The sequence below is a fragment of the Chlorocebus sabaeus genome, chromosome 5, assembly GCF_047675955.1.
Source record: "Chlorocebus sabaeus isolate Y175 chromosome 5, mChlSab1.0.hap1, whole genome shotgun sequence".
In the NCBI taxonomy this organism is placed as follows: Eukaryota; Metazoa; Chordata; class Mammalia; order Primates; family Cercopithecidae; genus Chlorocebus; species Chlorocebus sabaeus.
Genome location: NC_132908.1, coordinates 80912562 through 80931048, shown reverse-complemented (window position 1 = coordinate 80931048; position 18487 = coordinate 80912562). Strand labels below are relative to the sequence as shown.

Here is an 18487-nt window from a genome sequence, read left to right as displayed (position 1 = left end):
TGAATGCCATTTCCTGGTGCCCGGCGCCCTTAGCACTGGGCCCTGGGGACAGAATTTGGCACAAGGTTAATAGGACTTCCTCAGAGGGAGACCAAAAAAAAAAAGAAAGAAATTCACAAGACTGCAAACTCGACCAACTCTTCCCGACAATGTCGTTGTCAATCAGTGCACCCGAGAGTCCTCTAGAACTTTCCATCCCATCTATTCTGTTCCGGAAAGTTTTAACATAATTTATTCATTCATTCATTCAATAGTAAATTCATAATTCCCAGGCCCACTGCATTTCAGGCACTGGGCTGGAAATGGGGAGTTCCAAGTTAAATCAGAAGACATTGGCCCTGCCTTCATGTGGCTCAGTTTCAGGACAAGTCACAGACGCCACACAAAACAGCACACAGATAAGACAAACGAATTGCTTTTTGTCATCATCTGCAAAAGCAGTTAGAGAGAAACCTAAACAACTCATACCAATAACAACAACAGAGCTAAATGCCAAGAAGGAAGAGCTGGGCTGTTATGCAAACGTTTAAGGGAAATCATAACGAGGCGTTTGCGGAGAGGCCTTGGAGGAGGTGGGCACGAAGCTGCCATGGCCCACGAGCCGGAGTGGGCACCGTGAGTGGACACTTGCTGAAAGGCTGCCTCTTGGTGCTGGGGACACAGAGGACTCACAGGGACTCTATGTGCCATCACAGAATTCCTGAGAGGTGCCTCAGGTTCTCGCTGCTTTTTAGAAAAATTATTGTGGTAAAATAAATATAACATGCAATTTTCCATTTCAGTCATCTTAAGTGTGCAAGTTGGTGGCATTAATTAGATTCATGATGTGTGCAACCACCTCCATGAGCTATTTCTGCGGCTTTTTCATCACCCCAGGCAGAACCTCTGTTCTCATCAGACAGCTGCCCCCCATTCCTCCCTCCCCCAGTCCCTGGCAACCACGAATCTCCTTCCCATCCTGCTGGATTTGCCTCTTCTGGACATTGCATCCAAACAGTGTCACATGCCTGTGGCCTTTGTGTGCTCAGCATCATGTCTTCGAGGTTCATCTGTGCAGTGGTGTGTGTCCAGGCTCCGCACCTTTGTTGTTGAGTTCTAGTCCCCTGAGTGGACAGATTGAGATGTGCTCAGCCCATGGGCATCCATCTGCCTCCGCCCTGTGGCTCCGGTGAGTCCTGGCACAGAGGTGTCCTGCTTTCCTGTCTCCCTCTCCTGGGTGATAACCACACGGGGACCTGGGATGCTTCTTTACTTGTTGATGTCCACCTGGAATTTCAGGGCTGGAACCTTAGATGAGGAATCTCAGGCCCAGCGAGGAGAAAGTGATTTGTCCAAGGTCCCCCCAAAAGTCAGCTATTTATGGACTTTTCATTCCTTCCACTCGCCCATCCATGCCAGGTTCTGGGCTAGACACCAGGGTGTGGCCAAGCCTACAATAAGTTTGCTTCACATCAGTTCGACACACCCCCTCTCTCCAGCACCCAGGCAGCTCCGGGCCTTTCCTGGAGTTCTCAACCATGAGCCCTGGAGGCTCCCTCCTGGGTGCTGCTGGGGGTCTCCGGAGCCCACTGAGCACCCGCTGACCCCCAAGACAGAAGCATCTTAATAGTCTTGATGATGAAGTCCTGCAGGGTGTGAGCTCACATGGTTCGAGGAGCAGAGAAAGCTCCCAGAGACTGGGGATATAGTGATAGCCCCACCTGTCCCCAGCCAAAACAGCACAGATAAGTCATTCTCTTCAATGGTCTCACTTTCCTTGTCTGTGAAATGCCTCTCAATCAGGGTTGCCAGTTGCAATCAACAGAAGCTAACTCCCTTCTGTCCCAGAGCAGGCTGGATTCGTGTCCCAGGGAGCTGCAACAAAATGCCACACACTGGGGACTTCAAACAACAGAAATGGATTCGTTCCCAGTTCTGGAAGCCAGAAGGCCAAGACCCAGGTGTTTGGCAGGGTTGGTTCCTTTGTGGAGGCTCTAAGGAGAAAACCTTTCCATGCCTCCCCCAGCTTCCAGTGGTGGCTGGCCGTCCCCCGTGTTCTCTGGCTTATAGACGCATCACTCCGATCTCTGCAGCGCTCTGTCTTTGCGTGGCTTTCTCCCCTTGTGTCTCTGCTTCTATGTCTCTTCTCCTTTGTTTTGTTTTTGTTTTGAGAGATGAAGTCTCATTCTGTTGCCCAGGCTGGAGTGCAATGGCACGATCTCGGTTCACTGCAACCTCCACCTTGCCTCCGGGGTTCAAGCGATTCTCCTGCCTCAGCCTCCCAAGTAGCTGTGATTACAGGCATGCACTACCACGCCTGGCTAATTTTTGTATTTTTAGTAGAGACCGGGTTTCACCATGTTGGCCAAGCTGGTCTCAAACTCCTGACCTCGGGTGCTCTGTCCACCTCGGCCTCCCGGCCTCCCAAAGTGCTGGGATTACAGGTGTGAGCCACCACGCCTGTCCTCTTCTCCTTTTATTATAAGGACACCAGTCATATTAACTACCCACCCACCTCCAGCATGACTTCGTCTTATTTTGACTAATTATACCTGTAATGAACCTGTTTCCAAATAAGGTCACATTCACAAGGACCAGGAGTTAGGGGTTGGATGTATCTTTTGGGGGACACAGTTCAACCCACAGCATGGATCTGACAGAATTTGAGGGCAGGGAGTAATTTGGGAGGGGACACCAGGAAGCACCGTTTGGGGAGTGAGGAAGCTGGGCAGGAAAGGGAAGGTGCCCCTTCAGGGAGTGCTAAAGGGCAGGTGGCTACCTGGGCACTGGAGCTCAAACCCAGTGGACCTTGGAGAAACCATGTGGAACACTCCTCACCCGTGTCCCACCAAAGGTGAGAAGTCAGCCGGGCCATCCAGCTCCAGTTCCATTTGCTCCTACAGGTGTTACCTCCCCGGCACCTTGGCCTGCCTGTGTGTGGGCTGAGCATGCTCCTGCAGCCAGAGAAAGCCTTCAGGCCAGCAGACACAGATGCTTACGGTACAAAGATGAAGGTGAAGGTGAAGGTCAGAACTCATGGAATGGTGAGAGCACAGCTCCAGGCCATCTGCCTCTCCCACTCTTGCTATCTCAGCAAAAAATAAAAGGATATTTGGAAAGCTTTCAAGAGCTCACAGAAATAATGGGGGAAAGGAGAACTAGGTTGGGGAACTGAGGAATGCGAGTTGTGTGGGCCACTGCTGGCTCCTACGGTCCCCTACTGCTATTAGCACAGGGGGTGCCTCCAGACAGATGGGACCCCTGTCTGGCAGGATGCATTTGAAAGAGAAAGTGGCATCTGTTGCTCCTGGCTGCCCCTCAGCAGGACAGGCATCTCTGGGCAGGGTGCAAACTGAACCACCATTTCCAGTTGCCCCGGATGGGTGCTTAGAGGGGAAAACAGACCCACAGTCACACTGACAGCAGGGGCCATCCTGCCCAGTCCAGAGGCTGCGCAGCACCCAGACCCGCATGTGGCTGCCGTGGTCCCCACCTGGTGGATTTGTCGAGAGGCTCCCAAGCGCGAATGCATGGCAAATGCTTGTCCTGACACAGCAAAAGCGCTCAGGAAATCATTGTTCTCAGGAGTTTTATCTAATGCCAGGAAAGAAAAGCCAGAAATACCAACTCCACAGAACCGACTGAGCTCCACGGAAAGGTTATTGGACTATTTACAAACATTTTGCTTCTGTTTTATTCAGTCTCATCAATATTTGGTTCTGGAATGGGGTTTTTTGTTTGTTTGCTAGTTTGTTTGTTTGTTTGAGATGGCGTTGCACTCTTCTTGCCCAGGCTGGAGTCCAATGGCACGATCTCAGCTCACTGCAACCTCTGCCTCCCAGGTTCAAGCGATTTTCCTACCTCAGCCTCCCGAGTAGCTGGGATTACAGGCACGAGCCACTGTGCCTGGCCTGGAATGGGTTTTTAAATCTGTCCGTAGTACACACGTAGGGAATGCAGTTCTGTGCCAGGCAGGGAACCATAGGCTCCATGGCCTTTTCACTGAACCCTGCAAAGAAGGCACTGCTGTGCCCCATGCTGCAGATGAAGAAACTGAGGCTCAGATAGGAGAAGGAACCTCCGGAAGGTCTTAGAGATAGAAGGCGGGAGACCCGGCACTTCTCATCAAAAGCCTCCCCTAAGGGCCTCCCATGGGAATGGAAGGCAAGAGTCTCTCACCCCTCCTCAATGCCACCCCTCTGGCCAGGTCTGGTCTCCCACGCAGCTCTCGGATGCACCACTTCTGCCTGTGAGCTGAGCCTCGGCTCCTGCTGAGCCTTCTTCCGGGAATGGCCTTCCTCCTCCTAATTCCTAATCCTTCCCCAAGCTCCAGTCAGGGTCTCTTCCTCCCATGGGAATGGAAGGCAAGCGTGCTCGTCTCTGGCACTGTCTCTGCATGCTTAGACCAAGACGCATAAACAGCACTCAGGACATTAACCGACCCCACTCTAAGAGTCCAGTCCCCTACACAAAAGTCACTCTGCTGGGGGACGAGGCTTTGACAAAGCAGAGCAGGCTACCGGCAGCCATGCGCTTGCTCAGGACTGAACCACCAGCTCTCCGCACGCAGCCCTGGCCAGTTTCCAAGGTGTACTCACAGCATGGTTGATTTCAGGCAACCCACGTGAGGCCACTGAATGGGAGTGGGAAGAGATGTGGAGTACCTTCTCTCCTCGTCATACCACATGGATGCAAGAGGCATAAAGCCCCAGGAGCAGAGAGAATAGCAAAATGGAGCAATACAATTGGAAAGTGATGCATTTCTAATAAGAGGTATTTCCTGGCTGGGTGCGGAGGCTCACGCTTGTAATCCCAGCACTTTGAGAGGCCGAGGCGGGCGGATCAGCTGAGCCCAGGAGTTTGAGACCAGCAAAATTCCATCTCTACTAAAAATACAAAAAATTAGCCGGGCGTGGTGGTGCATGCCTGTAATCCCAGCTACTCAGGAGGCCTGGGCACAAGAATCACTTGAGCCGGAGAGGTGGAGGTTACAGTGAACTAAGATCACATCAACAGACTCTGTCTTACAGAAAAACAATTCTTTCCTTTCTTTCTAATATAAATGATTTAGTTGTAAGTTTATATAACTTAATTTGTGATCATGCGTGTGTGGAGCAAAACTGGCTCTCCGGAGGGGGTGCAAGCCAGCTTCAGCCCACACCCAGCGTCTCCTCACCCTGACCAGCCCATAGCCCTTGAGGGACAGAGCCCAGGCTGAAGGTCTGACTCAGCGTAGGGTCAGAAAGTGGTGCCTCAAGGGGAAGTCTCGACTTTGAGCATGTGGGGGCTGCTTCCTATCATCCCTAAGTCCCTGTCGCGTGTTTTGGTGGAAATTAGAATCAGAACGAAAAGGCCATGGAAGTTATAAGTTCTCCATCTTCATTTCCCAGGTGAGGACTGAGGACCAGAGAAGGGCAGTGAGTGGTCCAAGATTGCACAGCACATTAGAGATGTCGCTGTGATGAGTTCTAGGCCAGGCGCTCTTCCCAGCCCTCCCTGTCCTCCGAGCCACAGCCAACAGCCTGTCTTTGCCCAGGGCTTTCTCTGAGGCACAGTTGTTCTTTTTTCATTTTTTTTTTTTGAGACAGTTTCACTCTTGTTGACCAGGCTGGAGTGCAATGGCGCAATCTCAGTTCACTGCAACCTCCGCCTCCCGAGTTCAAGCAGTTCTTCCACCTCAGCCTTCCGAGTAGCTGAGATTACAGGCATGTGCCACCACGCCCAGCTAATTTTGTATTTTTAGTAGAGAAGGGGTTTCACCACATTGGTCAGGCTAGTCTTGAACTCCTGACCTCAGGTGATCCACCTGCCTCGGCCTCCCAAAGTGCTGGGATTACAGGCGTGAGCCACCGCACCCTGCTGGCACAGTTGTTCTGCATAAACCTCGCCTGTGTCTAGGCGCTGAGGAAGGAGGCCAATATCTGTTGATAACCAGGGAGTTTCAGTTCAGCGCGGGGCCAATTCAAAGCACTTGCATCCTGACCAGTGGTGGCTACAAGAGAATCAGCTCCTGCAGCCCACCCAGGCCTGTGTTTCAGAGACTCCCCCGAATCCCCTGTGCACATCAACCCTGACCCTCCTATGTGGATGTCACGGTGCTGGCTCCTATGACATCTTGGGACTTGGTGGAGACAAAATCAGATGACATATTGGGAATCTCTCTGTGGTTGTAGAACCAAAGCACTACAGGTGAGGGTTAAATCATCCTGTTGCACCAGAGAAGAGCACAGAGGAGTCAATACAATCTGAGAAGAGACTCTTACCCTTCCTCATTGCCTCCCCTCTGGCCAGGTCTGGTCTCCCAAGCAGCTCCCAGATGCACCACTTCTGCCTGTGAGCCTCGGCTCATGCTGAGTCTTCTTCCAGGAATGTCCTTCCTCCTCCTAATTCCTAACCCTTCCCCAAGCTCCAGTCAGGGTCTCCACCTCCTCCAGGAGGCTTTAGGTGACTACACCATCTCACGTGAGCTTTCCCTTCTCCAAACACCTCATCATTTCACTCTACTACTCTCTCCACCCCTTGGAGGCCTCCTGTCTCCCACCATGAGCACGTGCCCAACATGGAGACTATGAGCCCTGGAGGCCCAGATTTGCCTCAATACAGTTTCGGGCACCCCACCGTGCCTGGGGTCATTAATCATTCTCCCTTCCCTCTTCTCCAGCTGGCAAACTCCTATTTATCCTTTAAAGCCCCAGGTCCACTGTCCCCAACCCTGAAAACCCTGTCCGACTCTTCTGGGGAAGAGCTGCACACACATCCCCTGCTACCACTGCATCTGCTCATAATTCACCCACAAGAATGTACCAGGCGCCAACTTAATGGCAGGCACCAGGGGCACACGCTAGTGAAACAGAATCCCGCCCTACCCCGAGGAACCTACATGCTACCCTGTTAGGCAACACCAACCAAAGTCACAATTATTTGATTGAAAGCTACCAAGATGCACTGCCAGCTTGCTCTGTTGCAAAGATGTTCTGCATTCTGAGTCATTCCATCCTCACGCAGGTGCTGTGGGTGCCAGCATTACCTTCTCGATCCCTCTGTGTGCTGATAGTGTCCTGGCTCACTCTGTTCCTGTGGATCTGTGATCTCTGGGGAGTGGGAGGAAGCAAAAATGATAGGCTCCTCCACCCCATTCTCTCTCCTAGTTTGCTTCCCGCTTTATTGCTTCCTCAGCACGCGCAAACTGCACACACTAATAAATGAGATCTCTCTCATTTATTCTCTGCTGCCCCCAGCCCCCCAGTGAGTTCCCCAGGCAGAGATCTGAGGTCTGTATCCCCACAGCCTAGGACAGTGCCTGGTAAACAGTGGCGACCAGACATAGTTGTGAAAAGGAGTGCATCCCTCTCTCTCTTGCAGATGAGATCGCTGGGTTTCAGAGATGTCAAGCAGCTTGCCTGAGAGAAGTCACGCAGCTAACGAGCATCATAGCCCGAGTCACACCAAGACAGCTGCCCCCAGGGCGTGTGTTTCTTGCCACTCGCTGCCTCGCGCCTTCTCTTTGTACTGCCATCGTTTGTCACCCAACTGCCTCTGCACCTCGGCCACGCCACCCTTGAGGATGGGGGCTGGTACCTCCTTCATCTTACACCCACAGGACCCCCAGACAGTGCCTTCCCCAGAGCGGTTTCTGCTAAATTCTGTTTAGCAGAATGTATTCACTCTGTTTGCAGAATGAATAAACAACCACATGAATGCCTAAGTATATTTCACAAACATTTGGTACTGATCGTGGAGACGGAAAGCTCTGTTTAAGTCCTGGGGCTCTGAAATTAGATGCTGTCTTTCAGGAGCATGTATACTTTTGTAATAAGGCAAAAGCGAGGCATGATTCTTTTGCACATATGTGATGTGTCTTTTGCCTCTTGACTCACAGGCAAGGGTCCTTTTTGGGGGGTGAACCCCATCTGCCCACCACACAACTCAGACACACACGGATAGGAAGACGCCTGCCCTGCCACATTTTGGGAGAGCACTTACAGGAGAAGGCAGTGTCCAGGGATCACCTCTCCTCAAGGCTGCCTCCCACCCACAGAGGCTGCCCCAGTCTCCCCATCCCAGGCACTTACACGGGATTTCTCGGCCAGCCTCGCAGGCAATGCCCGTTTCCAGATATTCTTGGCAGAGCCGGCGTGGAGCAGAAGTAGCAAGAGGCACAGAGCCTGGATGATCTGCCTCCTGCAGCTGCCCGGCCCCACGCTGGTTAAAGGCATCCTCACCGGGCAGCAACCTTCCAGACGCACACAGAAGAGGGGCCCCTCACCGTGTGGGCCTGCGAGTGGGGACAGGAGCGTGAACAGCCTGATGGACTTTTAGTTCCACCCAGCAGAGTCCCTCGGATCATGTGTCCGCGTCCAGCACATGCCCCTTCCTCGATGGTGGCTGGCCTGCCCGGTTATTTTTAGCTTGCCCTATAACATCTGGCCCCAGAGGCTCCGACCAGGGCGTCTGCAGTCCAGGCAGCTCAGTGGGCGGTGGCAGCAGGAGGAGGGGGCACCGGCTTGCTTGGAGACGTGGCCGGGAGTGGCCTGTCACTCTCCACTCTCCATAATGAGCACTTCCTTGCAGGCTGGGGCGGTCTCCTCCCGAGGAGGTGTGCTTGAGCTTGGGGCTGGACATGCAGGGGAGTGCAGCAGGATGGATGGGGGCTCGGCTGTTACCTTGTTCACATTTCAAGCTGGGCTGACAAACTATCTGCCCATAAAAGCTCCTTTGGAAGAGGCTGCTGGACGGGGACTGGCCAAGGGTGCGGCTGTGAGGAGACGACTCCCACCCTTGCACCCCCTAGGGTCCTCCTCTCTGATGTGGGCCTGTGGGTCGTTCCTCATAGCGTGTGTTTCTTGTGAGATTTAAATGAAATTGAGCATAAGAAGTGTGCTGTCACTGTCAGCCTGTGTACCTGCACATGTGTGCATGTGTGTGCACGTGTGTGTGCATGTGCACGTGTGTGCTTTACAGGAATGTAGCACAGTGGGCTCAACATTTCATAAACTTTATATTCCCTTGTCTGTTCTCAGCACTTCCAAGACAGATACTGGTTTTTTGTTTTGTTTTGTTTTTTTGAGATGGATCTCTTTCTGTCGCCCAGGCTAGTGTGCAGTAGCGTGATCACAGCTCACTACAACCTTTGCCTCCCGGGTTCAAGCAATTCTCCTGCATCGGCCTTCCAAGTATCTGGGATTACAGGCATATGCCACCACGCCTGACTAATTTTTGTATTTTTAGTAGAGACTGGGTTTCACCATGCTGGCCAGGCTGGTCTCAAACTCCTGACCTTAAATGATCTGCCCGCCTCGGCCTCTCAAAGTGCTGGGATTACAGGCATGAGCCACTGCACCTGGCCCCAAAACAGATACTGTTTTGATGCCCACTTTACAGATGAGGAAACAGAGGGGGCTGGCTGAGGTCATGCAACAGCAGCAGAGAGGAGGCTGGAACCCAGGTAGGTCAGACCCTGTGGCACCTCCTAGGTGAAGCAGAAGGGACCCAAGCACTAGGCTTGACACAGCTGCCTGATCCCAGCTCAGCCTCTGTGAGATGCTGGAAAGCCTCTTGCTCATGGTCCTCAGTTCTTTCATCTGTAAAAGGGGCATGGGAAAGCACCTGCCTCATGAGGTTGATGTGGGGCTACAGGAGAGGGTGCCAGCCGGGCCCAACACTTGCACAGAGTGAGTGCTCGAGAAAGGTCGGTTCCTCCCTCCCTAGAGACCCTCACTCCCCACCCCCTGGCCAACAAAGCCTTTAGAATGCCGTGGGCAAGTACCATCAACCCCTCTCGGCCTTTTGGTGAATGACAATAGTAGCAAACACATATAGTCCATGTAGGTCAGGTGCGGTGGTTCACACTTGTAATCCTAGCACTTAGGGAGGCAGAGGATCCCTTGAGTCCAGGAGTTCAAGACCAGTCTGGGCAACATAGTGAGACCCCATCTCTACAAAAAAATAAAAATAAAAAAAAAGTAGCCAGGCATGGTGATGCACACCTGTAGTCCCAGCTACTTGGGAGACTAAGACGGGAGGATCGCCTGAGCTTGGGAGGTTGAGGCTGCAGTGAGCCGTGATCACTTTGGGAGGCCAAAGTGGGCAGAACACTTAAGATCAGGAGTTTGAGACCAGCCTGCCCGGCATGGTGAAACCCTGTCTCTACTAAAAATACAAAAATTAGCCAGGCATGGTGGCACATGCCTGTAATCCCAGCTACTTGCTAGGCCGAGGCAGGAGAATCAATTGAACCCGGGAGGCAGGGGTTGCAGTGAGCCGTACCACTGTACTCTAGCCTGGGTCACAGAGCAAGACCCTATATCAAAACAAAACAAAACAAAACAAACAAACAAACAACTTAAAAACCATCTAGTCTGTGGGTTAGGCAATGTTTGAAGCACTTCCTGCATTTTAATGCATTTAGGTTTCATATTGGCCTTATAAGCAGGTGCTGTCTGGGATCCCATGCACAGAGAGGTTGAGACACTTGCCCAGTGAGCAACGCAAAATTTAAGTTCACCATCAGAGTCCTGTAAATGCAGGAACCCAAGAGTGAGAGTCTTTTCACATTTTAGACCCTAGATGCCTCCTTTGCCTCCCACTAGGCCCAGCCCTGGTCGTTACCTTACCCTAGATTCTAGAATATTCCTTCATTTCTTCATCGGGAAACTACTGGCTGAGCCCTTACAGGGGCCTTGTCCAGGGTGCTGCACTGCCTCTTCTTTTAGCTTTTTGGGATGCAGTCTCAATGCCCCTCCTTGCAGGGTGAGGCTGTTTATTTAGAAGCCAGGAGCCACCCGCATAGGTGATTTGGAGCTGCTACCCCTGCTTACCAGGACGACCTGGAACAGGTCCTGCCCCATCTCTGTGCCTCTGTTTTCTCATCTGTGAAACAGGGGTATGGAGCCAGAACCTACCCGCAGGTTTGCCACGAGGCCCAGCTGCACTTACGCGACGATCTAGGCTTAGCACATGCTTGCTGTTAGGAGATGAGCGTTCTGCGCCACCACCTCTTGGGCCTCCTCTACCCTCACCCTGTTGCCCAGGCAGAGTGCTACCCTTGGCCCAGGTTCCATTTGAGAAACTTCCTGCTCCTTGGAACCTGGGGTCTCGCACTCTCCTAAGGCAGCCAACGCCTCCCAAGTGGTTTTTGCTCATCCTCCATCTCCTCCACCTTCCCCTTAAAATGTAGGCGTTTCCGGTTGATGTTACAGTCTTGGCCCATTTCCTGCCTTTCTCTCTCTCTCAATCCCTGGGTGGCCCCATTTCTGCCAAGAGTATGACTCCTCTCCCTCTGGGTAGATGAGGTTCTAAATGCCCTCTCTCAGCATTCTTGCTGGGCAAGGCGCCAGCCCTGTGCCCCTGCAGCGCCCTCCACCTGGAATGCTTTTCCACCCAGCTGCGGCACTCCTCGCCCATCACCTCCTCCAGACTTTTGCTCACGTGTCATTTTCTTGCTGTGGTCCTCTCTGACCCCGGGATTGAAAACCACCATTTCCATACCACTGGGACTCACGCTGCCCCTCTTGGTTTTATGCTTCTTCACGCTCATCTCCACCTGACAGATTCTGTATTTTACTGACTTTGCTTTCTGTGTTTGTTGTCTATATCTCCACACTAGGATGTCAGCTCCAAGGGGGCAGCTTTTGGGGATCTGTTTGTTCGCTTTGGAATCGCCGATGCCTAAGCAGTGCCTGGCACAAAGCAGACACTCAATAAAGACTGTGGAATGAAGAGTCATGTATAACACATTTCATCTGCCTGCTTGATGGCTCGACATGGCTGTCGCTCTCTCACTGTACTTCCCTGTGAAACACGGTTGGTCCGAATTGAGATCTGTCATAAGAATAAAATGCAGACCAGATTTGGAAGACATAGGAGCATGTGTGTCTTTATGACAGAATGAATTACTGTCCTTTGGGCATGTTCCCAGTCGTGGGATTGCTGGGTTGAATGGTAGTTCTACTTTAAGTTCTTCGAGAAATCTCCAAACTGCATTCCACAGTGGCTGAGCTAGTTTGCCTTCCCACCCACAGTGGGATCTCGCTCTGTCGCCCAGGCTGGAGTGCAGTGGCGTAATCACAGCTCACTACAACCTCTGCCTCCCGGGTTCAAGCAATTCTCCTGCCTTGGCGTTCCCTTTTCTCCACAGCCTTGCTAACATCTATTGTTGGCTGGAGACAGGAAAAAAAAGGCCAACATTTTATTAGGAGTTTTTATGTTGGTTGTGCATTCAACTGTTAATGTTTATGCTATATTGGGTTAAATATAATATGGTATTAAATTAACTGTACCTGTTTCTTTTTTGAGATGGTCTCACTATGTTGCCCAGGCTGATCTTGAACTCCTGGGCTCAAGCCATACACCCACCTCAGCCTCCCAAAGTGCTGGGATTACAGGTATGAGCCACTGCACCCAGCTTCATACCTGTTTCACATGGCTACTAGAAAATTTACAATTACACATGTGGTTTGCCTTAAGTTTCTAGTAAGTGGTGCTGGTCTGAGATATCAAACTCCCTCTCTAAGATTCAATCCCCAAAGAACGGTAATTCATTCTATCATAAAGACAAGTGCACTCATATGTTTGTTACACAGTGCTATTCACAATGGCAAGGACATGGAATCAACCTGAGTGCTCATCAGCAGCGGAGTGGATAAAGAAAACGTGGTATCTGTACACCATGGAATACTGTGCAGCCATAACAAACAGCAAAATCATGCCCTTTGCAGCAAGGGCTCCAATGGATGGAGGTGGAGGCCATTATCCTAAGTGGCCCAATGCAGGAACAGAAAACCAAACACCACACGTTCTCACTTGTAAGCAGGAGTGAAACATTGCATACATATGAACATAAAGATGGAAACAACAGACACTGGGGTCCAGTAGATGGGAGAGAGGGGAAAGTGGACATGGGCTGAAGAGTCACCCATTGGGCACTGGGACCCCAAGGCTCAGCAGCATGTAATTTACCCACGTCACAAATCTGCACATATATACCCTTTAATCTGTAATAAAAGTTGAAATTTTAAAAAAGAAGAACACAGACTCTGAAGCCAGCTTGCTTGGCTGTAGATACCTGCTCTGACACCCCCCAGCTGTATGACCTTGGGCAAGTGACCTGCCCTCTCTGTTCTTTGGGTGACTCATCTGTAACATGGGAGTAGCATACCTGTCTCACAGGGTTGTCGTGAGTGTTGAATGAATAGTATGTAGAAGACGGTTGTACATGTTCCTCTGTCCTCACTTGACCATAAACTTTTGAGGACAGGGCTGAGTGTTGTCCATCTCTGAAGCTTTCTTGGGGACATGGACAGGAACCTCTTTTAGTGAGCATTTACTATATGCCTGGCACAGTGCTGGGCTCTTGAGATCACCATCTCCACTTCTCTTCATCATGCTCGCTCTGCCATAGCTTCTTCCTTGACAGTTTCTACCCCAGGGCCTTTGCACAGCCCCCCAGTTGCTCTCTCCCCAGACACCTGCTTAGCTGGTCCCTCAATTCCTTCCAGTCTGTGCTCCAATTTTGCTTTCTCAATGAGGCTTACCCCAACTGAGCTTTTAAAATCACCATCTGTCTCTTTTACACCACTGTAAATTCCCAACCCCCTTTGTCCTGCTTTCTTTTTCCATAATGTACTTATTATGTTTATCACTGATTGTCTCTTTCCCCGTGGTAGTCAGAATCATGGGCCCTTAAAAGATGTCCACATCCGAATCCCTAGGATCTGTGACCATATGGCCTTGCCTGGCAAAAGGGACTTTGCAGAAGGGATTAAATCAAAGATCTTGAGATGGGGAGAATATCCTGGATTATCTGGGTGGGACCAATGTAATCACGAGGTTCGTTATAAGAGGGAAGTAGAGAGTGAGAGTCAGAGAAGGAGATGAATGGTGGAAGTCGGGTGGGGGTGGAAGTCAAGGGAAAGTTGATTTGACACGGATGCTGTGGCTTTGGAGATGGAGGAAGGGACCAAGAGCCAAGGAATGCAGGCGGCCTCTGGAAGCTGGAAAAGTCAAGGGAAGTGATCCCCTAGAACCTCAGAGGGAGCACAGCCCTGCAAACCCCCAGAGTTTACCCCAGCAGGACTCAGATGGGACTTCTAATCAACAGAACTATGAAATCATAGACTTGTGAACTTGTTGAGTTCACAATTGGTAAATTACATGATGCTGAGGCTTCAGATCCCAATGATCCCATCACCCAGGCCATAAGCAGAGCACCCAACGGGTGGTTCTTCAGCCCATCCCCCCTTTTCCTCCCTTCCCCATCTAGTGGTCCCCAGTGTCTATCATTCCCATCTTTACAATCACTTTTAGTCAATGTTTAGCTTCCACTTGGAAGTGAGAACATGTGGTCTTTGGTTTTCTGTTCCTACATTAGGTCACTTAAGATCATAGTCTCCAGCTCCATCCATGTCACTAAGTTTATGGTCATTTGTTACAGCCTCAAGAGGAAGGTCGTACTTTGGGAGGCTGAGGTGGGCAGATCACTTGAAGTCAGGAGTTCAAGACCAGCCTGGCCAACATGGGGAAACCCCATCTGTATGAAAAATACAAAAATTAGCTGGGTGTGGTGGTGGGAACCTGCAGTCCCATTTACTCGGCAGGCTGAGGCAGAAGAATTGCTTGAACCTGGGAGGTGGAGTTGCAGTGAGCCAAGATGGCACCACTGCACTCCAGCCTGGGCAACAGAGCCAGACTCTGTTAAAAATAAATAAATAAATAATTAAAAAATTTAAAAAAGAGGAAGGTCCTACATCCACAAGCGGGATATAGGCTCTGCAAGGTCAAGTATCTGCATCTCTTACTGCCTGCAATCCAGCACCTTGCAGAGGGACGGGGTGGCATCAGCCCTCAGTAAGTCCCAGACCGATGGACAGAATCAATGTCATCATCCTGGCCCCGTCAGGAATGATCTCTGTTCTATAAAGAAATGGAAGGCCACAGAATTTAGGTGCATTTTCCAAAGTCCGAGCTAGTGACTAAACTCCAAAGTGCTTTCCTCAATATACACAGGGCTTGGCACACATGGGGCACTCAATAAATGTCCTTCAATTGAGCTATCCACTCCGCAGTGGTATTCAGACGACAGGGACCCAGGATGCCAAGCAGTGACTCTTCAGTTAATTTCTTGCAAACATTAACTTATAAAACCACCTCCTGAAGCCTTTGACACAAGAAAGGTAACTACTCGGAGAACACAGCAGTACTGCGGGTCTTGTGTGTGAGAAGAAAAGCTCCAAGAAGACAAAAAAACACAGAACAAATCTGCCAGGGAAACCAACTGCTTTCCTTTGATCAGTGACAAGGCAGGACTGCAGCCTGACAGCCGGGCTGGATGCTCCCAGTTGGGGCCTGAGGTTGCTCCCCAGGGCTTGCGTGCCATCATGATTTCAGGGCCACCACCCCTTCCCGGCTTCCCGCCAGGCTCAGAACTTTATGTCCCAAGTGGCAGAGGCCCTTCTAGTTTATCTGAGCTCTGGCAGCCTGAACTTGATCCCAACTTAGCGGGCAGTCCTCCTGGGGACTCACCAACTCATTACTGCAACTTCCTGCGGATCTGTGGGCGAGGTTTCCTCTGGGAAGGCCTTGGAACTGGCTGGGCCTCTTGTCTCCTCTGAGCTGGGGTTTGACCTGTGCTGCCGGCCAAAGGCTTCTGTCCCTCAGAAAAAGGAGGAAAATGTTATATTTATTTATTTATTTGTTTTATTTTATTTTTATTATTATGATTTTTGAGACAGAATCTCACTCTGTTGCCCAGGCTAGAGTGCAATGGCATGATCTCAGCTTACCACAACCTCCGCCTACTGGGTTCAAGCGATTCTCCTGCCTCAGTCTCCCAAGTAGCAGGAATTACAGGCAAGTGCCACCAAGCCTGGCTAATTTTGTATTTTTAGTAGAGATGGGATTTCTCCATGTTGGTCAGGCTGGTCTCGAACTCCCGACCTCAGGTGATCCGCCCACCTTGGCCTCCCAAAGTGCTGGGATTACAGGTGTGAGCCACCGTGCCTGGTTGTTATCTTTAAAAATATAAAGGGCACAAGTGCTTCGATGCCTTGCTCTAAGGAGGCAGAGGACATGCTCCTAGGTGTAGAGTCCAGGGAAACATCCTTACTGCCAATAAAATGCCCCGACCTGGTCACTGAGGCCTCACATTCCTTTCCCAGGGAGATAGAACCTTTTTTCCATAGTGATCAGATCATGCAAAGGGGACAGGCAGCATTAATTCACACTTCACACTAAAATGTGAATGACTTCCAGCAGAGAGAAACATACTGGCACGAGGAGGAGCAGAGTACACTCACTCATTCATTCATTCAAATATGTGAGTATTTACTATGTGTCATGCCTGAGGACACCAAGGAGAGTAAAACCAGGCCCAGCGACAGCCCCTCTAAGGCTCACTGCCACACGGAGGGCCAGACATTAATCAGTATTTTTAATAATCACTCAGATGGTACCATTTGGTGCCACACATGGTTTTGAGGGCTTTAAAAATAATCACTCTAGCCAGGCATGGTGGCTCATGCCTGTAATCCCAGCACTTTAGGAGGCTGAGGGGAACAGAACACATGAGGCCAGGAGTTCAAGACCAGCCTGACCAGCATGGTGAAACCCCCTCTCTACTAAAAAACAAAAATTAGCCAGGTGTGGTGGTGTGTGCCTGTAGTCCTAGCTACTCAAGAGGCTGAGGCAGGAGAATCACTTGAACCCAGGAGGCAGAGGTTGCAGTGAGCCAAGATTGTGCCACCGCACTTCAGCCTGGGCAACAAAGCAAGACTCTGTCTCAAAAAATAAATAAATATAACAAAATAAGAATATTCACTCATTTAACCTATTACAACTCTTCTAGGTGAGCACTATCATCACCCCCATTTTACAGATAAGGAAACTGAGTCTTAAGATTAACAATCAAGTGGTTTTAAAACATTCACCATTCATCCATCAAAACTCTGATAAGTAGGTTCTCCTACCATCCGCACTTTACAGACAAGGGATGAGAGTCGGAGAGATTAAGAATTTGTCAACTGAGCACAGTTCATCAGTGGCAGAGCTGGATTCGAACCCAGACACTAGTGTTCAGAACCTGTGCTTGAAACCCTTACATGATACGCTTATTATAGGAAGGTCAGGTGCAGTACGGGCACAGAGTAAGGGATTTGATCTAGCTGGAGGGATCATGGAGCCAAAGGCAAGAGAAGGGCTAGAGCCCGCTGGCCATGGGGAGGAGAGGAAGGAAGAGGCCGGCAGGCCCTAGGTTTGGGCCTTGCTTGAGTGGTAGGATGGCACCATCCAAACAGAGGCACATTACGTGACCAGCCCTAGCGCTTCTGCCTTTGCAGGCTCCTTTCTCTACTGAAAAAAATACATTCACAATCATCAGGTGCGTTGATTTAAAAGATGAATAATACAAGCTGGATTCTATTCTTTTTTTCCCCCCTATTTTAGAAAAATTAAAACACCTTCCCGGGCCCCTCCAAGTCTCACGGACCCTGGACACTGTGCCTGCTGTGTCTATGGGAGGAATCAGCTCTGGATCCAAACACTGTGCTGTGTGACTTGAGGCCAGCCTTCATGCTCTCTGAGCCAGGAAGTCAGGAAAATTAAATGAGACAGTGTAGATCAGCCCAAAGGCCCTCAGCACTTAGGAGGTGCCTAGTTCACAGCGGTTCCCTCCTCACTGTGGCCTTTGCAAAGAGCAGGGAGCAGGGATATGGGAAAGACCCCTCCCATTGCACAACGGGCCTTTAGGCGGGCCCTGCCCAGCCCCGCTCCAGGCTGTGAATGGAAATAGATGTTCCCTGGGGCTGCCTTCTTAGAGAGCCAGACCTCGACCCCACTTCATCCCTGCTGCCCTGTTACTGACCTTCACTTATGGTCCTCTCCCCCTTCCCACACAGTCCTCCCAGGCAGGGGACTCCGGGTCGCTTCCTCACACTCCAAAGAGCCTGCTCTTCTCCCTCTCCCGCCCCCACAGGGCGCCCCACCCAGGGCCAGGCCACCCAGAAACTGAGCCCTGGGCTCGGGTCAGCACGGCCTCCCATGCTTCATTCTGCCATGTGGGGTTGCTGCAGGAAAACACGGTCGTCCTTCAAGCAGTAGGAAGCTGGAAACCAGGAGTGCGTGAGTCCAAAAGCCGGGCTGGCCTTGCCGCCCTTCCCCCAACCAAACCCAGGCCCAGAACTTCAGAAGACGCAGCCCCGCTCCAGCTGCAGGGGCTGGGCCTCTGCTGCTCTTCTCTTGATTGTAAACTCAGGACCTGGACGACCCCTAAAGTAGGGCTTGTGGCTCAGTCATTTGTTTTCATTTTTCCTCCAAAAGCAAATCTGATTGCGAGACCCGCCCCCACTCTCCCACCTCCCACGCTGAAAACCTTGCCCCTGCCTTCTTAGGACAAAGGCCTTGAAAGACCCAGCCTTGGCCGGGCTCGGTGGCTCAAGCCTGTAATCCCAGCACTTTGGGAGGCCGAGACGGGCGGATCACGAGGTCAGGAGATCGAGACCATCCTGGCTAACACGGT

General features: G+C 51.0%; 1 protein-coding gene across 3 annotated transcripts in view; it reads right to left on the bottom strand.

Moving 5' to 3' along the window:
* Positions 1-8540, bottom strand: part of WFDC1 (WAP four-disulfide core domain 1) — a 33578-nt gene extending 25038 nt beyond the window's left edge. The window contains exon 1 of one of the 3 annotated variants that reach the window (XM_007994222.3): positions 8052-8540. In XM_007994222.3, the coding sequence (XP_007992413.1) occupies positions 8052-8195 (144 nt within the window). In that variant the 5' untranslated portion in view covers positions 8196-8540. The remainder of the gene's footprint in view (positions 1-8051) is intronic. The other 2 variants (XM_073015609.1, XM_073015608.1) reach the window with 2 other exon arrangements.
* Between the last annotated feature and the right edge of the window lie 9947 nt (positions 8541-18487).